Raw genomic sequence first — 24514 nt, forward strand, 5'->3', positions numbered from 1 at the left:
CCTCGCGGTAGTCACCACCAAAGGTGTGGGGTTGTTTTTCACTCAGGGCAAAAAAAAAAATAAAAATGGTCACTTCAGCGCCAAAATGGTCACTGCAGCGCGCCGTGGGGGGATGCAAAGGGCGAGCGGTGCGGAGGGAAAGGTGCGGGCTGCTCTAGTCTCCGTTTCGGTGGTATGAACGCTTTGAAATCGGCCTGCCCTGGCGGCTGTTACGTTCTGCAGAGACGGGTTATGCTCCAGAAACAATGAGATTTTTTGGTGGAGGATAAATAAAGGCGCTGACTCCAGATGAAGCCATTCCAGTGTTCCCTTTCCCAGTTCTCCCGAAGCCACAAGTGCCGCGGCAAGGGAGTAGCTAGGAAAAGGAGAATTCGCAGCAACTGGGGACGAAGCCCTCAAGATGTTCTGTGGTTTTATTTGTTTAGTATGAGATTTGTGAGCGGGAATGGTTATGATCACCAAGTGGCAGTGTGCTGTGCCAGGTGGTCAGCTCCTCAGGAACTGGAAGTTTATGAACTCCAGACCTGCTCTGACAGAAAACACGTTTGCTCTCGCAGCGGAGCTCCATTTGCATGCGCATTAGTTATTTTTTTGATGTTGTGGATTTGCATTTCAAACACTTTGAAAGGTGTAAAACCACAAAATAAGGGCATTATCTCTTTCCAGAAGAAAGTATGGAGTTAGCTGGAGCAAACAGCGATGTGTTCGGTAAAAAATTATGTTATTTGACAGTAAATCGTGACACCTGTGGGAAACCTGCAACCTACCATTGCTCTACAGGGTGTTTTGTCCAAGCTGAGGTTGGATGATGGTGGTGACACCTCTCTTTTCTATAACACTGTCATTCTGCCTTTTCCATTGGGAGGAAGGGAAAAGAAGAGATTTTCAAACATCTTGATGGAAGTCTTGGATGACGAGGGCTTCTAGTTTAAGAGGTCAAAGAAATCGTATTGGCTCCAAAAAGCTAGGAAGACGGAACAAGAAATGGTGACAATCAGAATCAGTTTGGGAAAAAAAATGAATTAATTATCATTGGTTTTGTCTCATAAAAGTGTGGCTTTCATGTCTGGACTTTCCTGCTCTGAGCACTTCCTTTAAGGAGTTTGGTGGGCACATGAAGCCTTGTAGAAACTTCCACAAGCCCAAACTAAACTTCATTTGGTGTTTTGGGAGGGACTCGCAGTGACGCAGTACTGTTGTCATGCTGAGTGCCTCAAACTGGCTGAAGGGATGTCTAAGACACAGTTATTAAAAGATAGTAGATGACACTTTTTTGATTTTATTTAATATGACCATAGGTGATCCTTTTTCTAGAAGGAAGTCGCCTTCAATTAAACTTGTGTAAAAACAAACAAACAAAACCAAAAAAGCAGCCACCACAACAAAAAAACCCTATGCCTTCATTTGGTGAAGTGTTCAAATTTATCTCTGCATGACATACACTCATAGTAGACTTTTTAGGAATTTCTTTCAAATTGTTAAGTTGTGAGATACCATCTTTTTGTCCTTCTGAATAGACCAGTTGATCAAAATTTTAGGTCTGATGCTAGTTGTTTTTTGCTAGCAACAATGTCCAGATTTTTTTAGAGGAAAATTAAAGAAAGGGATAATATCCTGTCTTTGAAGTTAACTGGAAACTACTAATAATACAATTGAGGCCCTCCCCTGCCCACCCACCAGCAGCAGGCAGCTATTCTACGGGCAAGAGCTGACCAAAAGTGTCCTGTACAGATCTTATGGAAACAGTGCACTAAATCTATCCGGCAGCTGTGTCTTGAAGAAAAAAAAAAAAAAAGTTCATAAATGTTCCTTTCCAGAGAAAATTTTAGTAAAAGACAGAACACCCCCTCCTCCCCCCGTGTATTAAATCATACCTGACTTTTGTTATTTACCTACCTGGTTAAATCAGGCTTTTGAAGACTTGCTCACTCATCCTCTGCAGCCATTACTGTCACATAAGTCTGTTCAGGCAGGGCTCACACCGCTCGTGGGCATTGGTCCAGAGAACATGACAAGTAACTTTTTTCACTGTTGGGATTTTTACTGCTTTTTATTTTAGCCATTACTGGTAAAATGGCTGCTAATGAGGATTACAGACCAGCACAGCTACCAGCTCAGTTATTAAATTTGAAATTTTTGACTGCCCATTAGTGTACAGACATTTTTAGTAGCCTGGATTTGGCGTAGGTCATAAATAATTTTGAGAAATGGATGCAATGTAAAACTGTTTTCTTATTTTATAGAATTGTCCTGGTTTCATCTGGAATAGAGTTAATTTTCTTCCTAGTAGCTGGTAGAGTGCTGTGTATTGGATTTAGGATGAGAATAGTGTTGATAACACACTGGTGTTTTTTAGTTGTTGCTAAGTAGTGCTTACACTAAGTCAAGGACTTTTCAGCTTCTCATGTCCTGCCAGCGAGGAGGTGCGCAAGAAGCTGGGAGGGGCACAGCCAGGACAGCTGACCCAGATTGGCCAAAGGGGTATTCCATACCATATAATGTCATGCTCAGTATATAAACTAGGGGGAGTTGGCTGGGGGGCGGCGATCGCTGCTCGGGGACAGGCTGGGCATCGATCAGTGGGTGGTGAGCACTTGTATTGGGCATCACTTGCTTTATATATTCTATCATCATCATCATCATCATCATCATCTCTTCCTTTGCTGTCCTATTAAACTGTCTTAATCTCAACCCACGAGTTTCACTGGTTTTTCCATTCTCCTCCCCATCCCACTTGGGGGTGGTGTAGGCAAGCAGCTGTGTGGTGCTTCGTTGCTGGCTGGGGTTAAACCATGACAAGAATGAAACAACAAAAAAGGAGTAAGGGGTGGCAGAGGGAGATTGTTGGATAAGCAAGTCCCAGCATTCACGTGTGTTTTATTCCCCCCTCTTTCACTGGTTCTTGTACTTGTAATATTTTCCTTTGTAGTTTTTGCGTATTTAAGTTATTTGGGATATCAGTCCTACCCTATCAATCAACCTCACTCCATTAGAAGATCTATCTAGCCATTTGATTAGTGGAGCAGGTGAACTTTTTGAATGTGTTTTATTGTAAATGCATACTTTTTTTTTTAATATCGAATTAAGTAAATCACTGCAAGAAGTCAAAGGTATTGCATAGTAGTTTAAGGTCTGTCCTGACATCACACACCCAATTTATTTTGTCTGCTGTTCACTCCTGTAAGTGTGGAGTTAAACACTTACCTGATCCTTGCTGGTGTCTGAATGCTTTTCTCTGAATTGGTCTAACTTCTTTTTGGGCTAGAATTCATAATCTTCGTATTACTCCAGAAAGGAACAATTTTTTCAGCAGCAGCTGAGTAAATGGGACTTTATTCATTCATGCCTATGCTTGTCTCACTATAGGCAACATTAGGTCTTTCTCAGTTTGTGAAAGAGACTACGTATCTTAAAATTAGGTGGGAGTTGTTATCCTGGTTCTTTAATGCTCTTCAGGACTCTCATCCCTCTTGTGGCTGTGTTTGTACTCATGTTCCCCTCAGAGTGTTAACGAACAGTAGTACAAGAGCAAACGGATATAAATTGGCCTCTCTCTTAACAAGCTCTTCTCTTTCTCGTTTGGAGCTGCCTGACATGTAGTAGGAAGTGATCAGATCCCCCTCTCAGCTTTTGGTTTGTTCAACTGAAGCCAAATTCTTTACTTCCTCTCTAAAGCAGGTTTTTCATTCTTCATAGCTTTTATCACCATATATACCATAAGTAATTCATATTTCTTCACCATGGATATTAAGAACTGTACGCACTACAGTTCTTAATACGTACCTGATATGGCAGCAGTAAAACTTCCCTGGAATTTTGACTGAAACACCTGAGACTCCCACGTATTTTGTAATGATGCTAGTGGCTCACAGTGATCTTGTGACAGCTAATATGACCACCTCAACTAAAGAGGCCCTGGCTTATTTTAGTTCTTGTTATTCATCTTCAATGTTCTTTGCTAAATGCCATCCTATCAGAGTGAGCAATATCACAGCCACATAAATTCGGCTACTTCTCTGCTGCCTGGGCACCCTGGATGGCGCAGTCTGACACTTGTTACCTTTAGCACCAGTGCTGTAAGCTGCTGACTCTCGGAGGTCAGCGTTCTTCACTAGAAGTGTGGAGACCGCTCTTGCCACTGACCTGCACAGTGATGTGACCTGCAGGGTCCACCCTCTCTTGCCTTGTTTCTTCAGTCACGTATTTAGGCTACAGGTTCTTCAAGGCCAGGTGTATTTCGCACGCTGAGCAGACAGTGACAAGCACAGCAATCTCACTCAGGTTTCTAGCTACTCGCTGTGAAATCCTACACGAATATCATATGGGGAGGGATCAGGAGCGTCCAATGTCTTCAGTCTGCATTACTTCTCCCCCAGCGTCCAGGAAGGTCCATGTGACATTGTCTTGGAAAGGATCTGCCTGCCTGAAAGGATCTCCTCTTTATAAATAATCTTTCCCTTGCACAAAATGCTGAACTCCTGACAGCAATAGCAGAGCTGATGGCTGGTTGTTCTTCATGGCTCAGAGGAACTAACCTGGTAAAACTGTTTTTCCTCCCAGATTTTGGGATCCAGGTGGGCTCTCAGTGATCAAGTTGACCTTTCCCACTGCCAAAAGGTAGGCTTTAACTTGGTGCTTGTTGTGGAAGTCAGAACATCAGAACAAGTGAAAGACTTGTCCAGGGCAGCATCTATAAAGTTCAGCTATGTTCATTTTATTTGCAGTTTTATGGAACATTTCTCAGTTTTAAGACAAGTTTGTACTGAAATCTTGTAAGATTGTATACTTTGTAAAGACACTTTCCTTATTTGGTTCTGAAGTGAATTATTAAATAAAACGTTACTGAATGAGTTTGTCTTCCTGTGGAAATGCAGAAATACTTCCTTTTGGAAAGTAACAAGATCCTGTTTCCTCCAAGCTTTAGGCATTTTAACCTTCCAGGAGAGTCACAGCACTATCCAGCTGCATTCAAGGGCACTTTCTGGGGTGTAAGCAGAATATACGTTTACTATCCGGGTGAATTCAAGGGCACTTTCTAGCATGTAAGTAGAACATGTGTTATACGTGCAGGTGATGTAAGCCAGCAGCATTTGGATGAACAAAATGAAAAAGTGTTCTTCTATTGTCTGTAAATCCAGAGGCAGTGTGCTGACTTCTAATAGACTCCCATACAGAAGTCATAGCTGTTCAATACGTTTTTTTGTCCTGTCTGAAGATGGGGTATATTTAGTCCTGTAAACTGCATCACTGGGTGGATGTCAAAGTCTGGATGACTTCAGAACAACTTTTTCCAACAATGAAGTCGTAACTTGCCAGCTGACATGAGAACCATCTCTTCATTCAGGGTATCTCAGATACATAAGCATACACATTTCCTCTGAAGTCCCTTCTCTGTCCAATGGTTCTGCTACTAAAGAACACTCTGAAGTAGTATCTTACATCTTTGAAGTTTATGCATATATGTATTTTAGGAGTTTGCCTTAGTGGTGTTTGCAGTAACTGTTCCAATACAAGTGCAACCCTTGCAGATAAGCACAGGAAGATACGTGCAAAGCACTGCTGTAAGGTGATAAAGCAATGCCTTTATGGTGCATAAGACTAAAAAATGCAAAATTTCCTAGCCTGTTGACTTTTTTTCACTTTTTTCCCCACCATGGGGATGTTTGTTGCTATGTATTGCCCCCTCAATACACCAAATCTCTTGCTACGAAGGTCTCACAGATAAGGGATTTTCTGTGTCAGAAACAACACCTTGGACTTTTTGAAGAAAGCGCATTTTAAATTATGGCCTGGAAAAAGGAGTGGGGACAGAGGATTTTGGAGAAAGAAGAGAATTTCATAAAGGGGACAGGCTTATGGTAACGGAGAGCTTAAGTAACAGCAAGCAGAGGGAGAAGAGAAAGAAGAGAACCGGATTGACAGCAGCTGTTGTGGCACAGAGTAGGTCTAGAAGATCTACACAGTTGTGGATTTCCATCAGATTTATAATTTTGGCTACTAACACTGCAGATTTTCCAGCTCCTGTAGCTGTTGCTTATCAGCAGATTAAATGAATGTTAATTGGCACGGTCAGGGAGTCCCATGCAACCAGAATGCATGGGACTCTTTGCGCTTATGCAGTCAATCTGCACATGTGCAGTGGCTGTGAGCCTACAAGTCACTAGCTTTTATGGGGCTGACTGATGTTCAGAAAGCTGCTTTTCTGTAGAATCAGTATTTCATCATCCAAATCAATAGAGCTGCCAGGTATGGCATCATATATCCAGTCTAGATTCTTCATGTGACACAAGCTGGAGTGGCCCTGTTGACTTCACTGATATTAAAAATGACTCATTCTAGCAGGGGACCTGGCTGTATTTTTTGCCTTTGCCATGTTTCTCATTAGAAAGGATTGATGTCATACAGTTCATCTATCACAGGTGAAACATTCCCATGTCCTCCGTTTCTCCAACCAAGTGCAACTTTGCATTCCTGTCTAGGAACACTGTTGAATGCTCCGAGGCTTGGCAAAACGAAAGTGCCTGAGAGTGGATAAAACATGAGGGAAATGTACAAAGGAGTATATGGAGCAATGGATTAAAGTGTGTGTGCTTGCTGGAGCTAGTGTCTATCCTTCTTTACACAGCTCGAGAGCTCATGGGCAACTGGTGACTGTGAGCCAGCCTGGGGTCTGTCGCTATGGTTCTAAACTGGATTGCTGTTATGGCTGGAAAAAGAACAACAAGGGCCACTGTGAAGGTAACATTAACACTTTATGCTCGTTTCCTTTCCACAGCTGTGTACTTGGTACTAATAAAGGGATTTCATACACATCTGCCAGAAGTTACAGAAAAAAACTTCTGAGGAGTGAAATCTCTTAAATGTGAGAGACTGGATAAAACATGTTTGAGAGACCTTCTCCTCAAAAAAGCAGAACTTTGGGTAAGCAACAACAAACAATAAAATACATATTCAAAAATTCTTAGGTCCAGAAGGCACCATCTGTTCTTACCTCCTGCACAGCCCTGGTCAGTGCCTATACTGTTACAGCTGTCAAGTAAGTGCCAAAAATGCAATTTCTTCTAATGCTACATATGGACCCTTGAAGTGTTGGTTTTTTGTTTTTTTTTTAATCAGTTGGTATCCTTTATCTTCAGAAGAACACAGCCTCTGAGAACCGGGAGGTTTTAACTTTCTAAAAATATAAATTAGACCCAAGCAATAAGTGTGCCTGACTTGAGCTTGGGTAGCCAGCCAGCGTTCTGGTCTGTGGGTCGTTGGCTCAATGAAGAGTTGATGTCTCTTAAGACATTTCTAATTTGTTAAAGGTTCATAGATCCCAAGGAGAAGGTGATGTGGAATCTCTCTCTAGCTGTACTTGGGCAAAACGCAACAAAGTCATAAAATAGATGTTTTAGGAATCGTTCTTAGATGATGCACTTGTTGTCTCAGAGTTTGACATTGTATATCGGGTGAACTTGAATAGAGGGTTAGAGTAATTCCTTGCTGAAAATCAACAGACTGATGTCTAAAAGGGAAAGATGCCAAAAAGTCTCTGCTCTGTATATATAGCATGACAGTTTAAAAAAAGGAAAAACTGATTAATATGTTTATTAATATTTATACATTGCTTAATAGCACCTTAGTTGTGATGCAAATGAATACCTTGAGGGACAACTGGCAAATGTAACTTTGATCAGCCAGTGGAGTAAGTTGTCTTGTTGTAAAGCAATATGGTGCTTTCTTAGTAAAATTCAGTTTTCATAAACTTTTAAGATTCTTCTTTGACAGATTTCTTCAAGCCAACTGTAATTCTGCATTGTAAATCCAGATGCAGTGGTGTTTTCTGCTTCAGTGTTAATACTCAGCTGTTCTCACACTATGCCACGTTGCATTGAGGGATATGGGTAGTGTTGAAATACGCCTTAATCTGCAGAGCTATTATATCTGAATGAATTTTTAAATGTAGGGAAGATACTTGAATTCAGCAGTATGTATTTTAATTAAGTATATATATTATATTGTATTATATATATATTATATGGTAGCTAACACTGTGACTTTCATATTTCCTGTCGTTTTCATAGCAGCTTAATTATACAAGGTAGCAAGATGTGCATTCTGGTGCATACTCTTTTGCTGTTTTTCCAGGTTTTCCTGGATAACCCTCATGTTGATCAATCATATTGACTTTAACATCCTTAAGCCTTATAAAAGTCAGCATTTAATTTCTGCCTAATGATCCAGACGACTGAGATTTAGGAAACCTTTACTTTTTAATGCATCCAGGCTAAGCACAGCCCTCTCAAGTCATAGTAAACCTGGTGCAATTGTACTTATTGAGATGTGTGGTAAGGATAGTTACCTGATAGTTTGACAGATGTACTCGGGATGTTCCACCATGGGATGGACATGTTCCTTGGCTGTAAGTGAGGAGATCCAGGAGTGAAAAACTGCTGGAGGATAACGTGTCTCCTTTGGCTGCAGGAGAGTGCTGTTGCCTCTTTCCTACTCCAGATGCCAGGCGTAGCAAATCGAGCTGCTGGGTAGCTGCTTCTCGCATGGTCTTCTTAAAAACAGGAGAAAGGCAAGAGTAAAAATGTAAATGTGAATCGTAAGCATGGCAGAAAAATCATGAGAGTGCTAAAAGGAGTCCCTTCTTTTCCAGGTCTTTACAAACCTGGAAAAGCAGACAGTTGTGTAAGCCATGCTAGTGTTACTTTTCTCCAGCAGAAATAAAGTGCTGATCAGTAGCTACCATGCCCAAACTAGAGGGAGAGGTATGGAGGATGTTGAACTTATGTAACAAGTTTTGAGGCAACTAAGCAGGGCCAAAGTTCTCAAATAGCGTCTTTCTAACTTTTTCTTTTTCTCTCTCCTTTCCCTGCCTGACTCCTCCAGCTATCTGTGGACATGGCTGCAAGTATGGCGAGTGCACGGGACCAAACAAATGCAAATGTTTCCCTGGATTTACAGGGAAAACCTGTAATCAAGGTTTGTGCACATGGGGGTATTAACTCCGGAAAGCAGACTGTTGATGTTCTGCCTCCTTATCTTGTACTATGGATTGTGTCATCTTCGAAAATAGGAAAAGAAGATATGTTCTTGTTTACATAAAAGAGCTTAAATTTTAAGACTCTTGCATCTCCAGCATCCCAGGCGAGCCCTAAGCCTTCTTCAGCGCACAGAAGTTTGAACCTATCTATCTCCTGCAGGCTGATGACAAGGGCAAACTGTCATATTTATAGTCAGAGGATTAAGGCATGGAGAGATTATATAGGAAATTACTAGAAGAGCTGGAATTCAAGTCCAGAACCCATGTTATTTTCTTAACTAGCAACCCATGTTACTTTCTTAAATAAGCTTCCTATCAGAAAGACATGCAATTATATGCTAGACACATAATTTCTCAAGCTGCCTGGGCCAATGCCATCTGTTTGCATATGCTGATTGGTATTTTTGAGAACACAGAATTGGGAGTCTTTAGAATTGCATATTCATAAACTTTGAATGCACCACTTTCCCTGCATAAACTTGCAATTAGACATGGAAATATTTCAGCTAACACATTAGTGAGAACTCAGCTGTTTTTTTTTTTCCTTTTCCAATATGTGAGACCCCCACATTGGATCAGATGAAAGGAGCAGGTCCCAGTGCATGGCATGAGGCCATCCTACTGCACTGCAGATGAGTGAACTGCAGGTGCTGTGAGGGAAGCATGACATGAAAGCCACACAAATGGATGGGTCTGTCCTTGCTACCTTCCTAAGCACCTGCAGTCTTTGCTTGAAAATGTTGTGCTGACATGCTAAAAACACGTTTTTCAGAGTCCAAACAACCCATTTATTACACAGTATCTTTCAAACAATATGCTATAAAGCTATACTGTTCAGTGTTTTGGAAAACCATCTTTTGCACTTTTGATGTTGCTCACAGGGAAAAAGTAAATTCCTCAGTATCACTAGAGAGGAAAGCAAAGCAGCAGCCGTGGTTGTGTGTAATTGGTATGTAGGTATCACTTACAACTTTATCCTCTAAACCCAGAAGTTTAACCTCAAAAATTATTCGATATCTTAAATGTTACCGAAAGGCAAGAGAGAAGCCCTCAGTTTTTTGGTGTTTTCTGTGCAGTAACTCCAGCTGGATTTGATGTGTCCCCTGTACACAAAAAGATCAGTTCTGCGCACTTGCAGTAGATTCAAAGTCTGGGGCTCGGTGGAAGCACTGCACAGACCTACATGTGCAAATTGCCTGCTAGCCCCCTGGGCTGCTTTACCTTCTGAAGCATGGCCGGGAATTTTTTTGTAAAATGGTGGCTGGCACAGGCCAGAAATGTCCTGGAGCTATTTCAATAGTATAGCCATATAGGTGGTCATGTGCCAGCAGCCAGGAATGCTCAGACCCACTTTTAATTTACTGGCAGATGGAGCCTTGGTCTGTCCTTACAGCAGAATGCCCTGCTGAGCAAGCTTAACATGAGCTAACTAAAATAACAGAGATAAGGGGGACTGTATTAGTCTGCCACCGAGTCTGAGCTAAATTAGCCTTATCTCCATAGGTTCTCTTTTAGAGCTGTATATGCTATCTGTGCATTACTGCACATTGTGCAAGACAGGGCAGCTAAGCACTTTTGAAAATGTATGGTCTAAGTGGAATAACTTTTGTTCCCTTCTAGTTTCTTTGTTAAGAGAGTCTTGGTTATTTAGCAGAGCCACAGTAGCACAAAAATCCAACGTAATTTGAAAGCCAATCGGTTGTCCTTTTTCAAACAGACCCTATGTTTAAATAATAGAATGCAACTCTCTTTCTCTTCCCTGGACTGAGCTGTAATAAACACTTCTGCACTTGTATAACCACAGAAAGTTTATGCTTTGAAAGGTGTGGAGTTTTTTCTGTGGTGTGCAGGGCACATGGACATGAGAACAGATGCTTCTCCCATTAGAAGTGGAGCTGGACAAGCTCAGTGCTTGGAGAGTTGCCTCTTTATTGAAATTATATTATTGGTCATACGTGCCATTAAACACATGTTGAATGGGCTGTGTACGCTGGTGCATTCTGTTAATGAGTTCTGTCTGTTTACTAATGAGGTTTCAAAATATAAGAGGTAGAGGTGCCAGTTCATAGAAGTCACAAGCACAGATGTTGTTCCCTTGTCATAGGACCAATATCATTGTCAGCCTATATCACACAAATTGACCTCTTTAGGATTCTGGTTTTCTCCCTGTGAAGGATAGCTATTGGGAATTTGAAATTAATTTAGCTTCCACAAACCCTTTTAAATCCTGTATTTTGAGAAGGATTTAGGATGCTTTTATTCTCAGGATTTTGAGATTTTTGAGATTTGTGAGATTTTGACTTTTATTCTTAAAGTCACATGATTTTTATGTATTGCATTTCATCTCTGCTAGACAGCCCTGCCCTGATAACCTTGGTACCAATATGTAGCTCAGAAAAAAAAAAAAAATCTTTGTTTCACTTTATCTCAAGCTGATTTGCTGTTCTTAGGCTCATGTTTTTGCCTTTCTAGTACAGAGGTCAGCTGGAGGACTGAAATCTCCAACTAGAATCAGAGAAATCCAGAACAACTCCCAGAAAAGAGAGTAATTACAATTGTCTCCCAGCCCCTCCACCTCTTCTAACAAGCTGCCAGAGTTTGCATTAGTTTTTCAGGTGTAGAAGTCTGTGTACGTTAGTTTTGCTAGCAGTCTTTCAGCCAGATGGTCTGCTAAAGTCTCATCTTGCAAGGGGCTGGCTCATTTTCAATCCAGGCGATTTTACTGTGGGGAATTCAAGGCATTAGTCAATGTTATCCACCTATATGTATGAATATATGTATATAAACCCAGCACTCACTTCATTCCGATGACTTCTGCAGATCTGAACGAATGTGGACTGAAACCACGTCCCTGTGAACACAGATGTATGAATACACATGGCAGCTACAAGTGCTATTGTCTCAACGGGTACATGCTTATGCCAGATGGCACGTGTGCAAGTAAGTAATAGAGCTGATAGGACAGGCACAGCAAAATCATCTAATCGCATTTGATCCCAGCAGATTTTCTTCCTCTGATGAATGGATTTAGCTTATTCAGGATAGGGTCTTTACCTCAGCTCTCTGGTACTGTCAGCAGCTGAAAGAGGCTTTCTATTTGGCAGTATATGGATAAACTATGTCATACTTGTATTTTTGTGTTCAGAGGGATTTTTGTCCTGCTAGAAGTAAAATTTTGATAGCAACACTTCAGATGAAGAACAGCTAGTATAACCTTGATGTATGGTCCTGTGTGTAATCATCTGTTCAATAAGGATGAATGAATCTATCCAAGCAAAGCACTAACATAGGCTACTTTTTGCTGTGCTGAATTTCATGCCATTACTCCTTGCTTTACCTTTCTGTGCTCCTTGACTCATTTATTTTCTCTGAGTGTTGACAAGCTTCCCACACTTGCTGCCAGCTTTTTGCAAACATTTGCTCATTGAGCTAAGGCTTATCTAAACTGTATTTCTACCTGTTTTCTTTGTCTTTAAGCCAGCATGTAATATAAAGTATTCTGCTTTCTTAGCCAACCTGATTTTTCAGACCTGATCAAACTTCATATTTTTCAATGACACTGTTTTGTTCGTAGAAAATACTTTTTTTTTTTTCTTCACCTGAGCTGTTCTACACAGATATTTTGGCTTTGAATTTCACAAACCCCTAGGTAACATGGTGACAGCCCTGTCTGGAGTCCACTGGACCAGAGCAGATGCATCAGCTGGACGAGGAAGCTAGCTGGTCTCAGCTTGAGAGGTCTGTCCTAAAGCAATGGACTTAGCTGTATGGGTGCAGCACAATCTTTCCCATGGATATGCCAGAGAACCATAAGCTCTGGAAGGCTTTGATCTCCAAACCTTGGAGACAGTCACGCACCAGGCAGGGTGTCCATTTGGCAAGTTTGCTGTCAGTTTTGGGGTAACTGGCAAAATACCCAGCCTTGGTGAACACTCATAGGAGTGCAGAGTCCGCAGCTCTGGGGCAGGCAGAAAAGCCAGAGCTCTGCGCGCGCTCTCTCTCTATCTCTCTCTCTCACGGCAGGGAGATTGAAATTGCTGCGAAAGGTGCATGGGGTTGGGGCTTTCTGAGGGTTTCCCTTCCCTGCAGCACAGCTCAGGGTTGTGCCTCTGTGTTTCTCATCATGGATGGGCATCACCAGCAGACAACAGCTGCCAGGCCCTGAGATCCCTGAGAAATGGATATGTATTCCTTCCGTTTCTTCCAAGATAATTTGTATATCTGCTGACATCATACGCCAAGCAGTTTTCTGTAAGGCCACTGTCTTATGGACAGCTGAAGTTGTCAGAAACCAGAACTATAGGCACATTTGCTTCCCTTTGACCCCGGCAGCAGCTTTGCCCCGTCCATCCCTCACTCTCCTGACTCTGAGCACAGACGCTTGCTGCAGCCATGCTTCACCTTTCCAAGTCAGAAAACTAGATCCAGGCTGTTACTAAACATTTCTGCTGGATTATTTTCAAGGCAGTCTTAGTTCAGAACTGGTTTCTTGATTTGAGAAACTCTGCATTTGTACCACATGTGCAGTTGCACCATCCCTTACTCGAGCCAGCACAAAACGCTGAATTTCTTAATGGCAATAGTAGCCAGTGTTGAGTAAAAATTGCCTGGGCAGCTGTGAGCCTTCAAGCTTGCGTTTCGTTTTGACACACAGAAATGTTATTTCTAAGTGGAACCCCATCAAACACTGACACAGAATGGAACCAAATTTCAGGGGAGAAAAGAGAGTTTTGCACAGAAGGGAAGTCTTCATTCTTCACAGGTCTAGTTGAGGAGGCAAAACCCTTTATGTTCATCCAGCTTGTGCTTCATTAACCCAACCCATCTGCCACCTTCCAGTTCCAAAGTTTTCTTTGTTTTCTTAAGCAGAAACTATGATTATGAAATGAAGTAGTAAATTATTTACTAACGTAGAAATTATTCTTAGTTAAGTCTACTAGCCTCCCATTTCACTTGATGCTAGCTTAAGCTTGTGCTCGGGTGAAATGCTAGGTTATTTAGCCAGCTATAGAATCTCATCGTTTTATTCAGGCAAACATTTTGAGCTTATTATTAATCCTCTTGAATAAAATTCTCCACGATGTAAGTCTCCTTCGCAAGATAAAGTCCACCTAGTCTGAACAGTCAGGCTTTTCTGCAACCACACCGAGGGATCGCGGAGCTGGAAGAAGGGTATCAGAAGAATGTGGCTTTGAGCCACAGAGAACCATTGCTTAAAATAGTTAGTAGGTTACTACCTAACACAAAATCACTCAAGTTTTGCAGGAATTCCTATAGTGGATCTGATTATCAGTTCATCTAAATCAATATTTTGTCTAACCAAAGTCAGGAACAGGAGCTTCAAACAAAAGAGAAAACACACAATTACCAGTTAGAGAAGAATAACATTTAGTAAGTTTCTTTATTGCCACTTACTTAGGAAGTAGATAATATGACAAATTATTATGATTTACAGTCTGTCTTTTTTTAACTCGTACCTCCTGCTATTGCGTATGTTCTCATTCACACAAAACCAAAATACTTTTGCAAATACAGTGAATTCTTGGCCTTGAATATTTATCACTTGGCCACAGTTTAACAAACCAGCCCAAGAAAAATAATTTTAGCACAGAATAAACAGATTAATTTTAAGAGCACACAGAAATAATATGCATTATATTTTATATTCAAATAAAGAATAATGTGGCTGTCGCTATATATGCACCTGCACACATCATTGCCTTTTCTATACACTCTGTTATTACGCACCATTCTGAAAGTGCTGGTACTTCTGACAATAAACACGTTGCATTTTGGATTAAAATTCATATCTTTTTCTACCTAAGCAGTAGCCACTATTCAAGCTCTTGCAGTTGGTTTTTGTCTCTAGTAAACTGACAACAGTTGTTCCAGGCTTTTCACTTAAAAAGAAGTGAATATATACAGTTCTGTATCCCTGAACACTACCAGAGTGAAATAGCAGGAAATACTTTCTTTGCTCACACCTCCATCTGTTGAGTAAACCCTTCCAAATTCCTGGATATCTTCAGGATTTTAGAAGTATCTCCCTACATGCTTAATACATTTCTCCTACATTTCTAACCTCTCCTAGGTCTCTCAGACAAGATCTAGACCCCTACATTTCTCTTTAGAGGCTAATCAAAGTCATCTCTAATAATTTACACTCCTAACCAACCTGTGGCAACCAAGACTTCTATTCTGGGTAGTGCCTCTTTAAATTCAGATATCTGTTCCGTAAAGGATCAAAATAAAGGGCAATTTCTAAGTCCATCAGGCTAAAGAGTTTAAAATTCTATACCACAAGCATGTTTCATGGTAAGCAATAAAAACATTTCACTACCAATTTGCAGTTTTCTGTGTGGTAAAACTGTCACAATGGAAAATGTAAAAAAACCAAACCTCTTTTTTCTACTTTGAGCAGTTCTGTCTCTGAATCGAAAAGGCAACAGTAAGAAGTCACAGAAATGGGAACAGAGAAAAAAGGAGGAATAAGGGCAGATAAGGAGAGAACAACGTGCAGGGAGAGGGAATTTAAGGTCTAGCTCATGGACTGCTGGATTGTGAACGTGTTAATGTATGAACAGCTTGATTAATGATGAATGGAATTTTGTTGTTATGATTAATTTTCTGTGTTCATCCAGGTCTAAATTTTAAGTGTATCATCCCAGCCTAGATTTTTGCTCTTTTTATTATTTTAAATGCTGTTTTCAGGTTCTAGGACATGTGCCATGGTGAATTGCCAATATGGATGTGAAGAAGTCAAAGGGGAGATACATTGTCTTTGTCCGTCAGGTGGCCTTCAGCTGGGACCAAACGGAAGGACGTGCATTGGTATAGTTAGAGAGCTCACTCTCAGCTTCTTTTCTATAGGATCTCAAAAAAACTTAAAGAGTCTGGGGAAAGGTTAATAAGTGGTTAGCTGTCCTCACTGGCTTGGGTAATGCTTCATGTTACTCGCAGTGTGATGTTAAGCTTGCATGCTTTTTAAAAAAAGTGTTCTTGTAATATTGGCCATTTAATTCTTTGGGGGAGTCCCATGCCCAATAAATAATTAAATGTTTTGACATATTTTGGAATCATTAACAGATTCAGTTTCTCCCTATCGCTCTGAAGTCTATGTTCCTTTGCCTGCAGGAAGCTGTCCTATTGACATAATGCATTAGAGGATTTGGGGGTTGTGTTTGGAGGGTTTTTTCTTTTATTGTGATGACCCACAATACAAACATCTGGAATTTTCTCCATAAGCCTCAACATCACTTTACCTGGGGGTTTCCTGTGTGATGAAGAAAGTGTTGCTTACATCACATGGTACTGTTCTGTGATACGGGTTTTACGTTGTCATGTGACAAAGGGGTGCTACAGCTTTGCAATCCAGTGCTGAAATCGTACCCATCTTAATACTGAAGCTAAATGAACTAATTTCAAAACCCAACAGATGTGGAACAAGCCCTCCAGAGCAGGGACCACTCCAACAACTAGAAAATAAGGGGCAGTGAAGAGTGTGTCAGGGAGGAATTCTCTGCTTCTTAAGGAGGGGATGATCCCGGAGCCACGGATGACCCCAGCATTGGCAGGGCTGTGCCCTGTGTCCAGGGTCTGTCCGCACATCTTTCCAAAAGCTGTAATACTCTTGTTGCTGTTCAACGCAGGCAAACCTAAAAGGCTCTGAAGTATTAATTTTTAAGATCAGATGCTCTTTGTTTTAAATTTAAGAGAAATACTGCTTCATATGTAGTTTATCCCATTTAATTTTAAAATAGGACCAGTAGCAGAGCTTCATATGTGAAAAAACAAAAGAATTTTGAATTCCAGATTTCTTCTTTAGAATAGCTTTAGCTACTTTTTAAAAAGGAAGTTTTGACTCAGTAAGTACATTTTCCTGTAAAATGCTAACTCGTAGCATTTGAACAATTTCAATATGAAAAAAAAAATCCAGAAAAGGTTTTTTGTTTCCTTTTTTTGTACTTTCCCTTATTGCCAATGTAGCCTTTCTTTGCTGGTCTCACCTGGCCTCTGGGTAACACCCCTAGTCAACCCCAGGGAATGATATTTTGTGGGGTTTTTAACCTTTATTCCACTGAGGCAAGCATAGAAGACTGAAAATTGCAGCAGGTTAATGTTTTATTTCCCAGAGCTGCCCAAAATACAATGGAAAATAGAGAATGGAAAGTTATCCTTGGAGATATTCAAAAGCTGTGTGGACGTGGTCGTGGGCAACTGTCTCTAGGTGTTCATATTTGAGATGACTAGATAACCTCCAGAAGTCCCTTCCAATCTCAACCATTCTGTGAGAAAAATTTTTGCAACACATGCTATTTACTGAAATGTCTTTAGCAACATACCTAATGATACTGATGGTTTCACATATTTTGACATTATTTTGGTCACTATGGTGCAAGTCCTCCAGATCATAAAGGGCAGGTTGGACATGATGCCTTATGGGCAAAGAATAGCAGTAGCTAAACCATGTCAGATGCTGCTTACCAATACATACTGATTGAATTGTTTCTACAGCTTAAAGAATGTTTTAGATGTTGAGAGATTTAACATTCAAACATAAAAAATTATCTCCAATGGTCAAAACAATATTATACTTAACATTTCAAACAAAAGATTAAATAAATGCAGTGACCAAGAAACACTGCCGTGTAGGACAGTTACTATATGAATTGTTCTCCTTAACATACAGCTATAATATCATCATGTATGAAGGTCATATGGCCTGGGACTACTTTATCACTTTTAGGAGCTATCAAATAAACCCATATGGATACTTGGCTGAACTTCCAAACTATAAACACTCCAACATGAGAACAGTATTTCTTTCTTTCAAATGAAATGATATGTCCTGTTTTGAATAATCAGCAAGGCTCTTGGACTACTACCAGTCACAGTTAACATGTTTGAATTATGTAAGAGCTATTTGGAGGTGGACGTTGTAGACGTAACATTTAAATACAATAGACAAGATGAGTGGTTCTCTTAAATCTCTTACTGAATTATTCGGGCAACTATTTTTATTCTTTTGTATTGAGTTTATTTGTATTTACCTTGCGTGCTCAAATGGATTTGGAAGACTGCTGATAAATATGATAGCAGGTAAAACAGAAAAAGATATGTCCACTGGTTGGAAAGATCAGACCTCTTCTTTCTGCATGACTTGTGGTACATCATCAGTTCTCCACCTCTAAAACACGAGAGATATCACCTTCCTGCTGTATAGCATAATAGATGCTTAATAGATTATAAGATACTCTAATACTCTGGTGTTAGTCACAGAGACACTATAAACAGATAAACGTTTGAAGATCCCTGGCTATTAGTCTTAGCTTAATGCTCCTAAGAAGCATTAGGTCTTCTGGACCTGCAGAGCAGCACACTGATGTGTTTCCATTTTCTTCTTCTACACATGCATAGGTGAAGGAAAAACATAACAATTGTAGATCAAAATTTTTAAGTAAACCTAAACCTGTTTTTTCTAAGAGTACACTGAGTCTTTAGTGTTCACTGCAGACGGAAGCTTCACGCTAGGATCGAGTGCAGCAGGCTCATCCTTTAGTTTGTGACAAACTGTGGTCCTGCAGAGGCACAGGGAAATGAGAACCCAGAGAGGTCTGGGAATGCCCTGGAGGTGAGGGAACAGAGGTCCTCATCAGAAAAGCATAGCATGAGCAGAAAGAGGGATTTTGACTGCAGGTTTGTTTAAATATTTCTCTGCTGTTGTTCACTTCCCTTTGATCACCTGAGCGCTGCAAAAGAATGGTAGAAATGATAAAAAGACCGACTGTGGTGTCCAGCAGCACTTCACAGCAGTTCTAAGCTGTAAAGGGCAGCAATGTGCTGTGTCACTGCTGTGTGCTAAAATATGATGGGGAAGGACAAATTCGCACTATTTTAAATTTGACATTACAACAAAACAAATCAAATTCGTGACATTTAATTACAATGGTTGTTGAATAATGTTCTTAGGCTCGTTCCATACCAAGCTTCTTCCTTCTGTCTCCGAAATATCTGTCCCTGTCGTCTGCCTTGCAGGGCAGACAGCTCACAGTCTAGAAACTCTTTTTCCACTATGTCATGACTTCGCCCAGCAAGGGGAAGTGCAGAGATTCAGTAGAAGAGCTGCTGCTGCTCTCAGTTTCCTGTTTCTGGGGCTTTCTCTTAAACTATTCTCCAACATTTCCTTTCTCAGGAAAATAATGGAATTTGTGCAGTTCTTCCTGACCCTGCTCCATGACTTTAGGGGAAATCATTGTCCTCAATGGGGAGAATCCCCACTGCCAGTTACCCTAGCTATTACCTTGCCAAGTCTCAAATTCTTCCATGAAATTAGTTCACATTTTGCTGCTTCATTCATGTGAGTACATGCAAAAGCCATCCCTAAGTGTGAAATTATAAGACTTATTTATTAAACAATTTGTGATAGCCAAGACCAAACCATTCCTGTGCAAACCTCAACTAGTTCTTGCTTTCCCATTTTACCTTCTCATGGATCTGACCAGCATCACTTCTCCTGCTCTAGACGTTGATGAGTGCTCCACTGGCAAAGCTGTCTGCTCTTACAACCGCAGATGCGTCAACACGTTTGGAAGCTACTACTGCAAGTGCCAGCTTGGTTATGAACTGAAATACGTCAGCGGCCGTTATGACTGTGTAGGTAAGATTTAGCCCATGAGTTTTCCTTTTTCATTCCCACATGGTGCGTCTTTCCTGTCATTGCCTGAAGCATGTTGGCTTAGTCTGGGGATATTGTCTCAGAAATGGATAAAAGGTGTCACGCTGAGAATATTCTTGATGGCACTTTGAATTTTTCTCTGGGTTTTCTTTGTGGCCTTATGAAAAACCTAATCACTGTCCCATGCAAATTAAATTGCCTCATTGTACCAAGTCAAGATGTGCAAGGGCTTGTAGTACATTAGCAAAAGTCGACTGCAAAGATGTGCTACTTGTGGTACAGGTTTAGTTAAAGAGCCATTCTTTGTCCTCTTGGCTTTCAATGTGTGATGAACAAGCAGTGCCACAATCTTTTTTTTTCGTTTTTTTTTTGTGTCCTTAATGAGGAATGTGAGTCAAGTGGATTCATGACTGTAAAAACAGTTGTTTGGATGGACAGTACAGAACTTTGAAAAAAAAAGTATGAAAATAGTAGGTTTTAATTACTTTTCAGGTCTCATTTGCTTGCCTAAGTTTCTGCCAAACAAAAATATATACAGGCAAAAAGCTATCTTGACATGCCCAGGTGTTAAAACAAATATCAAAACACCTTTACTCCTGGTTCAATCTGTTAGCTGAATGGTGGAAGAACAGCAAAGTATAAGTTACTGCAGCAGTATCGTTCAAGCCATTGACTACACGAGGGCCTGGGAAGGTTGGAACTACTACAAGAAGTGCATACAAAAAAGAACTCATGGGTTTTGTTTCTGTTTCCTTGGTATTGGGAGTTAGGGGTGAGAGAACATAAGGCAGGTTTTGGAGACTCAAGTTTGCGTTTCCAGTCTTAGAGTCTTAAAGTGGAAAAAATACTTACTGTTTCATATAATATGTATGCATGGAGGAAAAACTGGAGAGGTCTCGGTATTCAAGATTGTATCTGCAAACCTTAATCTTACTCTCAGATACACGATATTTTTGAGGCAGTCTTCCTGCTACTTATGTCCTAGATGACTTACATTACAAGAGGACCTGCCATCTGCTAAAAGTGAAGCAGTCTGGATAAAATGCAAATTGGTGCAAAAATTTGTGCAACAACTTGGCTCCCTCATGTGGGAGAAATCAGAAACATCTTTGTGATGTAGTAAAATAATGGAAAAGGAGAGCAAAATCAGTTACTCTTGATGCCTGTACATTTTGCTGTCAGTTGAACGTAGTATTTTCTACTCGATTGTTCCTGATCATACTTTTTGCATACAGCATCATATATATGCTGGAATGTTAGAGGTAAATAGAAGATCTCAACATCTTGGCATGCTCAGAGTTACTTTCCTTTGCATTTCTTCAAAACTGAATGAAAGAATGAGAAAGATTTCGTGAATTGTTTTTTAGTTGAAGTCACACATTCTCTTGGTGCCTTTTGCATTTTGTTAATAGAAGAGTGTGTACAACCAACAGTTTGAATCCTCTTCCCAGTCAGAAAATCACTATGTTCACTTTTTACTGGTATGCTCTACATTTTCCATGGATGCCTATGCCAGTATATGTGCAGTTGGAGCTGACATGAAGCATTCTCTCCTGGTGTGAATTCTGCCTCAGATGGTCTCTGGACTGTCTTGGTCTAACACTAGTGCTTACAATACCTGGAAACAGATGGCCGGCACAAAGAGGCTGTCACAAAGCTTGGGTTTCAACAGAGTTTTCACCGAAGCATTTATATCTTTCCCTAGATGTAAATGAATGTGTGACAAATACACACAGGTGTAACCTCCACGCAGAGTGCCTCAACACCGAAGGATCCTTCAAATGCAAATGTAAACAGGGCTACCGAGGAAGTGGATTCGATTGTGCTGGTGAGTACCATTGGATGTCAGGAATAGTGCTATATTGTTTTTCTCCAATAATTGATGGTTAGAAGGCATTTTCTAGGAAATGTAATGCTGAACAGTGTTACAATACCAACCAAGGAAGACCTCTTCACAAAATAATATATTGTTTGTACAAGTCATTGCATAGTTAATACAAGTATTATTTATTCAAACTTATTTTGCCTTTAAGTTCCCAAGTCTCATAGTATCACTAAGAATCGCAAATAGAACAGAGAAGATAACTTGGCCTGAAGAAACAGAGAAAATAGGTTTAAAAAGTCTACTGTGTAACCGTGGCTAGCCTCTTGGAGAGCTGTGCAGTCCCTTCCAGAAGAGTTTCAAGCTAACTTAGCAAAAAGTGAGAGAAGGGAAGAAAGCCATGACTTCCGTGCTAAACTATTTTCACTTACAATTTTGCCTTTTTTTGTTATTGAATATTGAAGAACTCCTATAAAGATGTCATTACCTGGTTCTAACTGAGTATGACCTGCCAAGAAGAAAGAAAGGCTGATCTTGTCTTTATATTTAAAACGAACCGGTTCATTTAATAGCTTTAATTAAACCTGGCATAGGTTTCTCCTGCAATGTCATTAGGGATGTTTTCCTCAGGAGGACCTCTGAGTCCTGCTCCAAATTTTTGAATAAAAGATGTTCTGAAAACATTTTAAAATTTCTTGTCTACAGCAGATGAAGTCTATATAATATATAAACCTTTTTTTCCTGTGTCTTTTTCAAGCAATTCTTGATCAGATTATGTATGTATTATGATTATACTTCATGGTCACAGATGTTCTATGAGTCTCTATTATTCACATTGTTACTCTCATTATAGTAGTAATTGAAATCTTCAGTATCACATTGATAAGTTAAACTTCTGTTAAGTTTCTACTTCCAGTAAAAAATGTTGACTTTCAATGAGAAAAAACTAAACACACAAAAACCTGACTGGTACTGAAAGGTTTGGGTTTAGACACAGATTGCCACAGCAGAGCTGTTTAGAAAGTTCCTCATGCTCAAATTCAATGTTATGATCCAGTTTCCTTGTTAGACCACATCCCTTGTGATATGTCACTGCAGCTTACTTCAGCAGAAAGATGCAATGGGGCTTGAGACCTGACTGAATATCAAACTGAGATGACTCATCTTGGAATGGTTCTGTTAAAACAAATGTGCCATACATGAAATGTTAAACAAATACATCACTGAGCAATTTTTTTGCTCAGTGCATTTTTTTGTTTGGTTGTTGTTTTCTTTTTAATAAGAAGCTGAAAAATTCAAAGGAAAATCTCCTTTTGACTAAGTCTATGTATAAAATATTCTTTCCTCAAGCAGAAATGATTCAACAGGAATGCTTGCTTAAATATGAACAAAAGAAATATTTTAGCTTGTGGAGAGGCTATGACACATTTTTTAATGTCTAGCCCTGTAAAAAAATTGGTGCTGAAGACAGGTGATTTCTATTTTCTCATATTTCCAATTACTGAAGTCCATTAATTATTTAGAAGAGGAAGGAGCCATCCATTCATAAACTTAGCAGAGCATGCTAAATGAAAAAGAGATTTAATACAAGAGAGGATCATAGAAACATAAAATCATAGAATGGTTTAGGTTGGAAGGGACCTTGAAGATCATCTAGTTCCAACCCCCCTGCCATGGGCAGGGACACCTCCCACTAGACCAGGTTGCGCAAAGACCCATCCAGCCTGGCCTTGAACACCTCCAGGGATGGGGCCTCAACAACCCCTCTGGGCAACCTGTTCCAGTGCCTCACCACCCTCAGAGTGAAAAATTTCTTCCTAGTATCTAATCTAAATCTGCCGTCTTCCAGTTTAAAGCCATTCCCCCTCATCCTATCACTACATGTCCTAGTAAAAAGTCCTTCCCCAGCTGTCCTGTAGGACCCCTACAGGAGAGGATCAAGGAATAACACGCAGTAATGAGAGAAATCAGAGCCATAGGCAGAAAGTCAAAAGGCAAGGGTCTAGCTAGAAAGATGTACACAACAATAGAGGGGAAAATAAAACAGTCAGTGGTAGGTAAAACCTGAACAGCAATGTTGCTAAAAACTAGCTGGTTTCTCTGGTGGTAATTCCCACACATACACCTCCTTTTTCTAAGCAAAGAGGAGGAGGTTCTTTTAACTTTGAATGTTTCAGTAGTTGATTTTTATAGCAATCTTCAAAAAAGTCTGGTCGGTGTAACTGGTGGGAGTAGGACATGCTATTGGGGAAAATGTTTTTTCGAACAGTGACAAAAACACCAATTAGATGTACCAGCCTACACTGAAATGCTGTGTTCTCCATATCATATGGCAATTGTGGAAAACCTTTGGCTTTATTGAAGTCAAAGGAAGTTTTGCTGTTGGGTTTAATAGGATGAGAATACCATACCAGAAATTTGGGGGCTGGAGGCTGTGGATTCACATTTCTTTTGGTGGCAGCAGTTGCAGCTCCTGCAGCCCATCCCAGCTCCCAACAGATGGGCCTGGGGTTGTGCTGCAGCTAAAAGAAAGGCTTCTTAGATACACCCTCAGTACTCCACATAATTATTCTCACAGGGTGGAACTCTCATTTCCACAGGGAACCATTAGTCCTTTATAACAATTGTCTCTAGTATATAACAAATTGGCTACCATAGGAGTAGTATTAGCTTTTTATAACAAATGAAAAACATTTTAATATATAGGTTAATTTTCAGACTATGAAATGAGAGTAACTAAGCGCATTGTTTGTGATGAAACTTTATGGCTACATCTCCTCATGCTACCAAATAACCTAATAAGTGAGTGTCCTGGTTTGAGGTAAAATGGAACCAATTTTGTTCAGTAACTTCGCTTCTTAGCTAGGCCTCTCTAGCTACTGAAATTAACAGCCCTCCTCCACCGGCACCGGCACCACCGGCAGCCACCCCCCGCCCCCTTCCGGCAACAGCACCAGCCCCCCTGCCACCCGTCCTGGCACAA

General features: G+C 40.4%; 1 protein-coding gene across 1 annotated transcript in view; it reads left to right on the forward strand.

Moving 5' to 3' along the window:
* The first annotated feature begins 5784 nt into the window (after window positions 1-5784).
* Window positions 5785-24514, forward strand: part of EGFL6 (EGF-like-domain, multiple 6) — a 40762-nt gene continuing 22032 nt past the window's right edge. The window contains exons 1-7 of the mRNA XM_009895217.1: window positions 5785-5858; window positions 6626-6738; window positions 8881-8973; window positions 11855-11974; window positions 15746-15865; window positions 19557-19691; window positions 21415-21537. Of these exons, the coding sequence (XP_009893519.1) occupies window positions 5785-5858; window positions 6626-6738; window positions 8881-8973; window positions 11855-11974; window positions 15746-15865; window positions 19557-19691; window positions 21415-21537 (778 nt within the window). The remainder of the gene's footprint in view (window positions 5859-6625; window positions 6739-8880; window positions 8974-11854; window positions 11975-15745; window positions 15866-19556; window positions 19692-21414; window positions 21538-24514) is intronic.

This window comes from Charadrius vociferus, unplaced genomic scaffold, assembly GCF_000708025.1.
Source record: "Charadrius vociferus isolate BGI_N301 unplaced genomic scaffold, ASM70802v2 scaffold491, whole genome shotgun sequence".
Lineage (NCBI taxonomy): Eukaryota > Metazoa > Chordata > Aves > Charadriiformes > Charadriidae > Charadrius > Charadrius vociferus.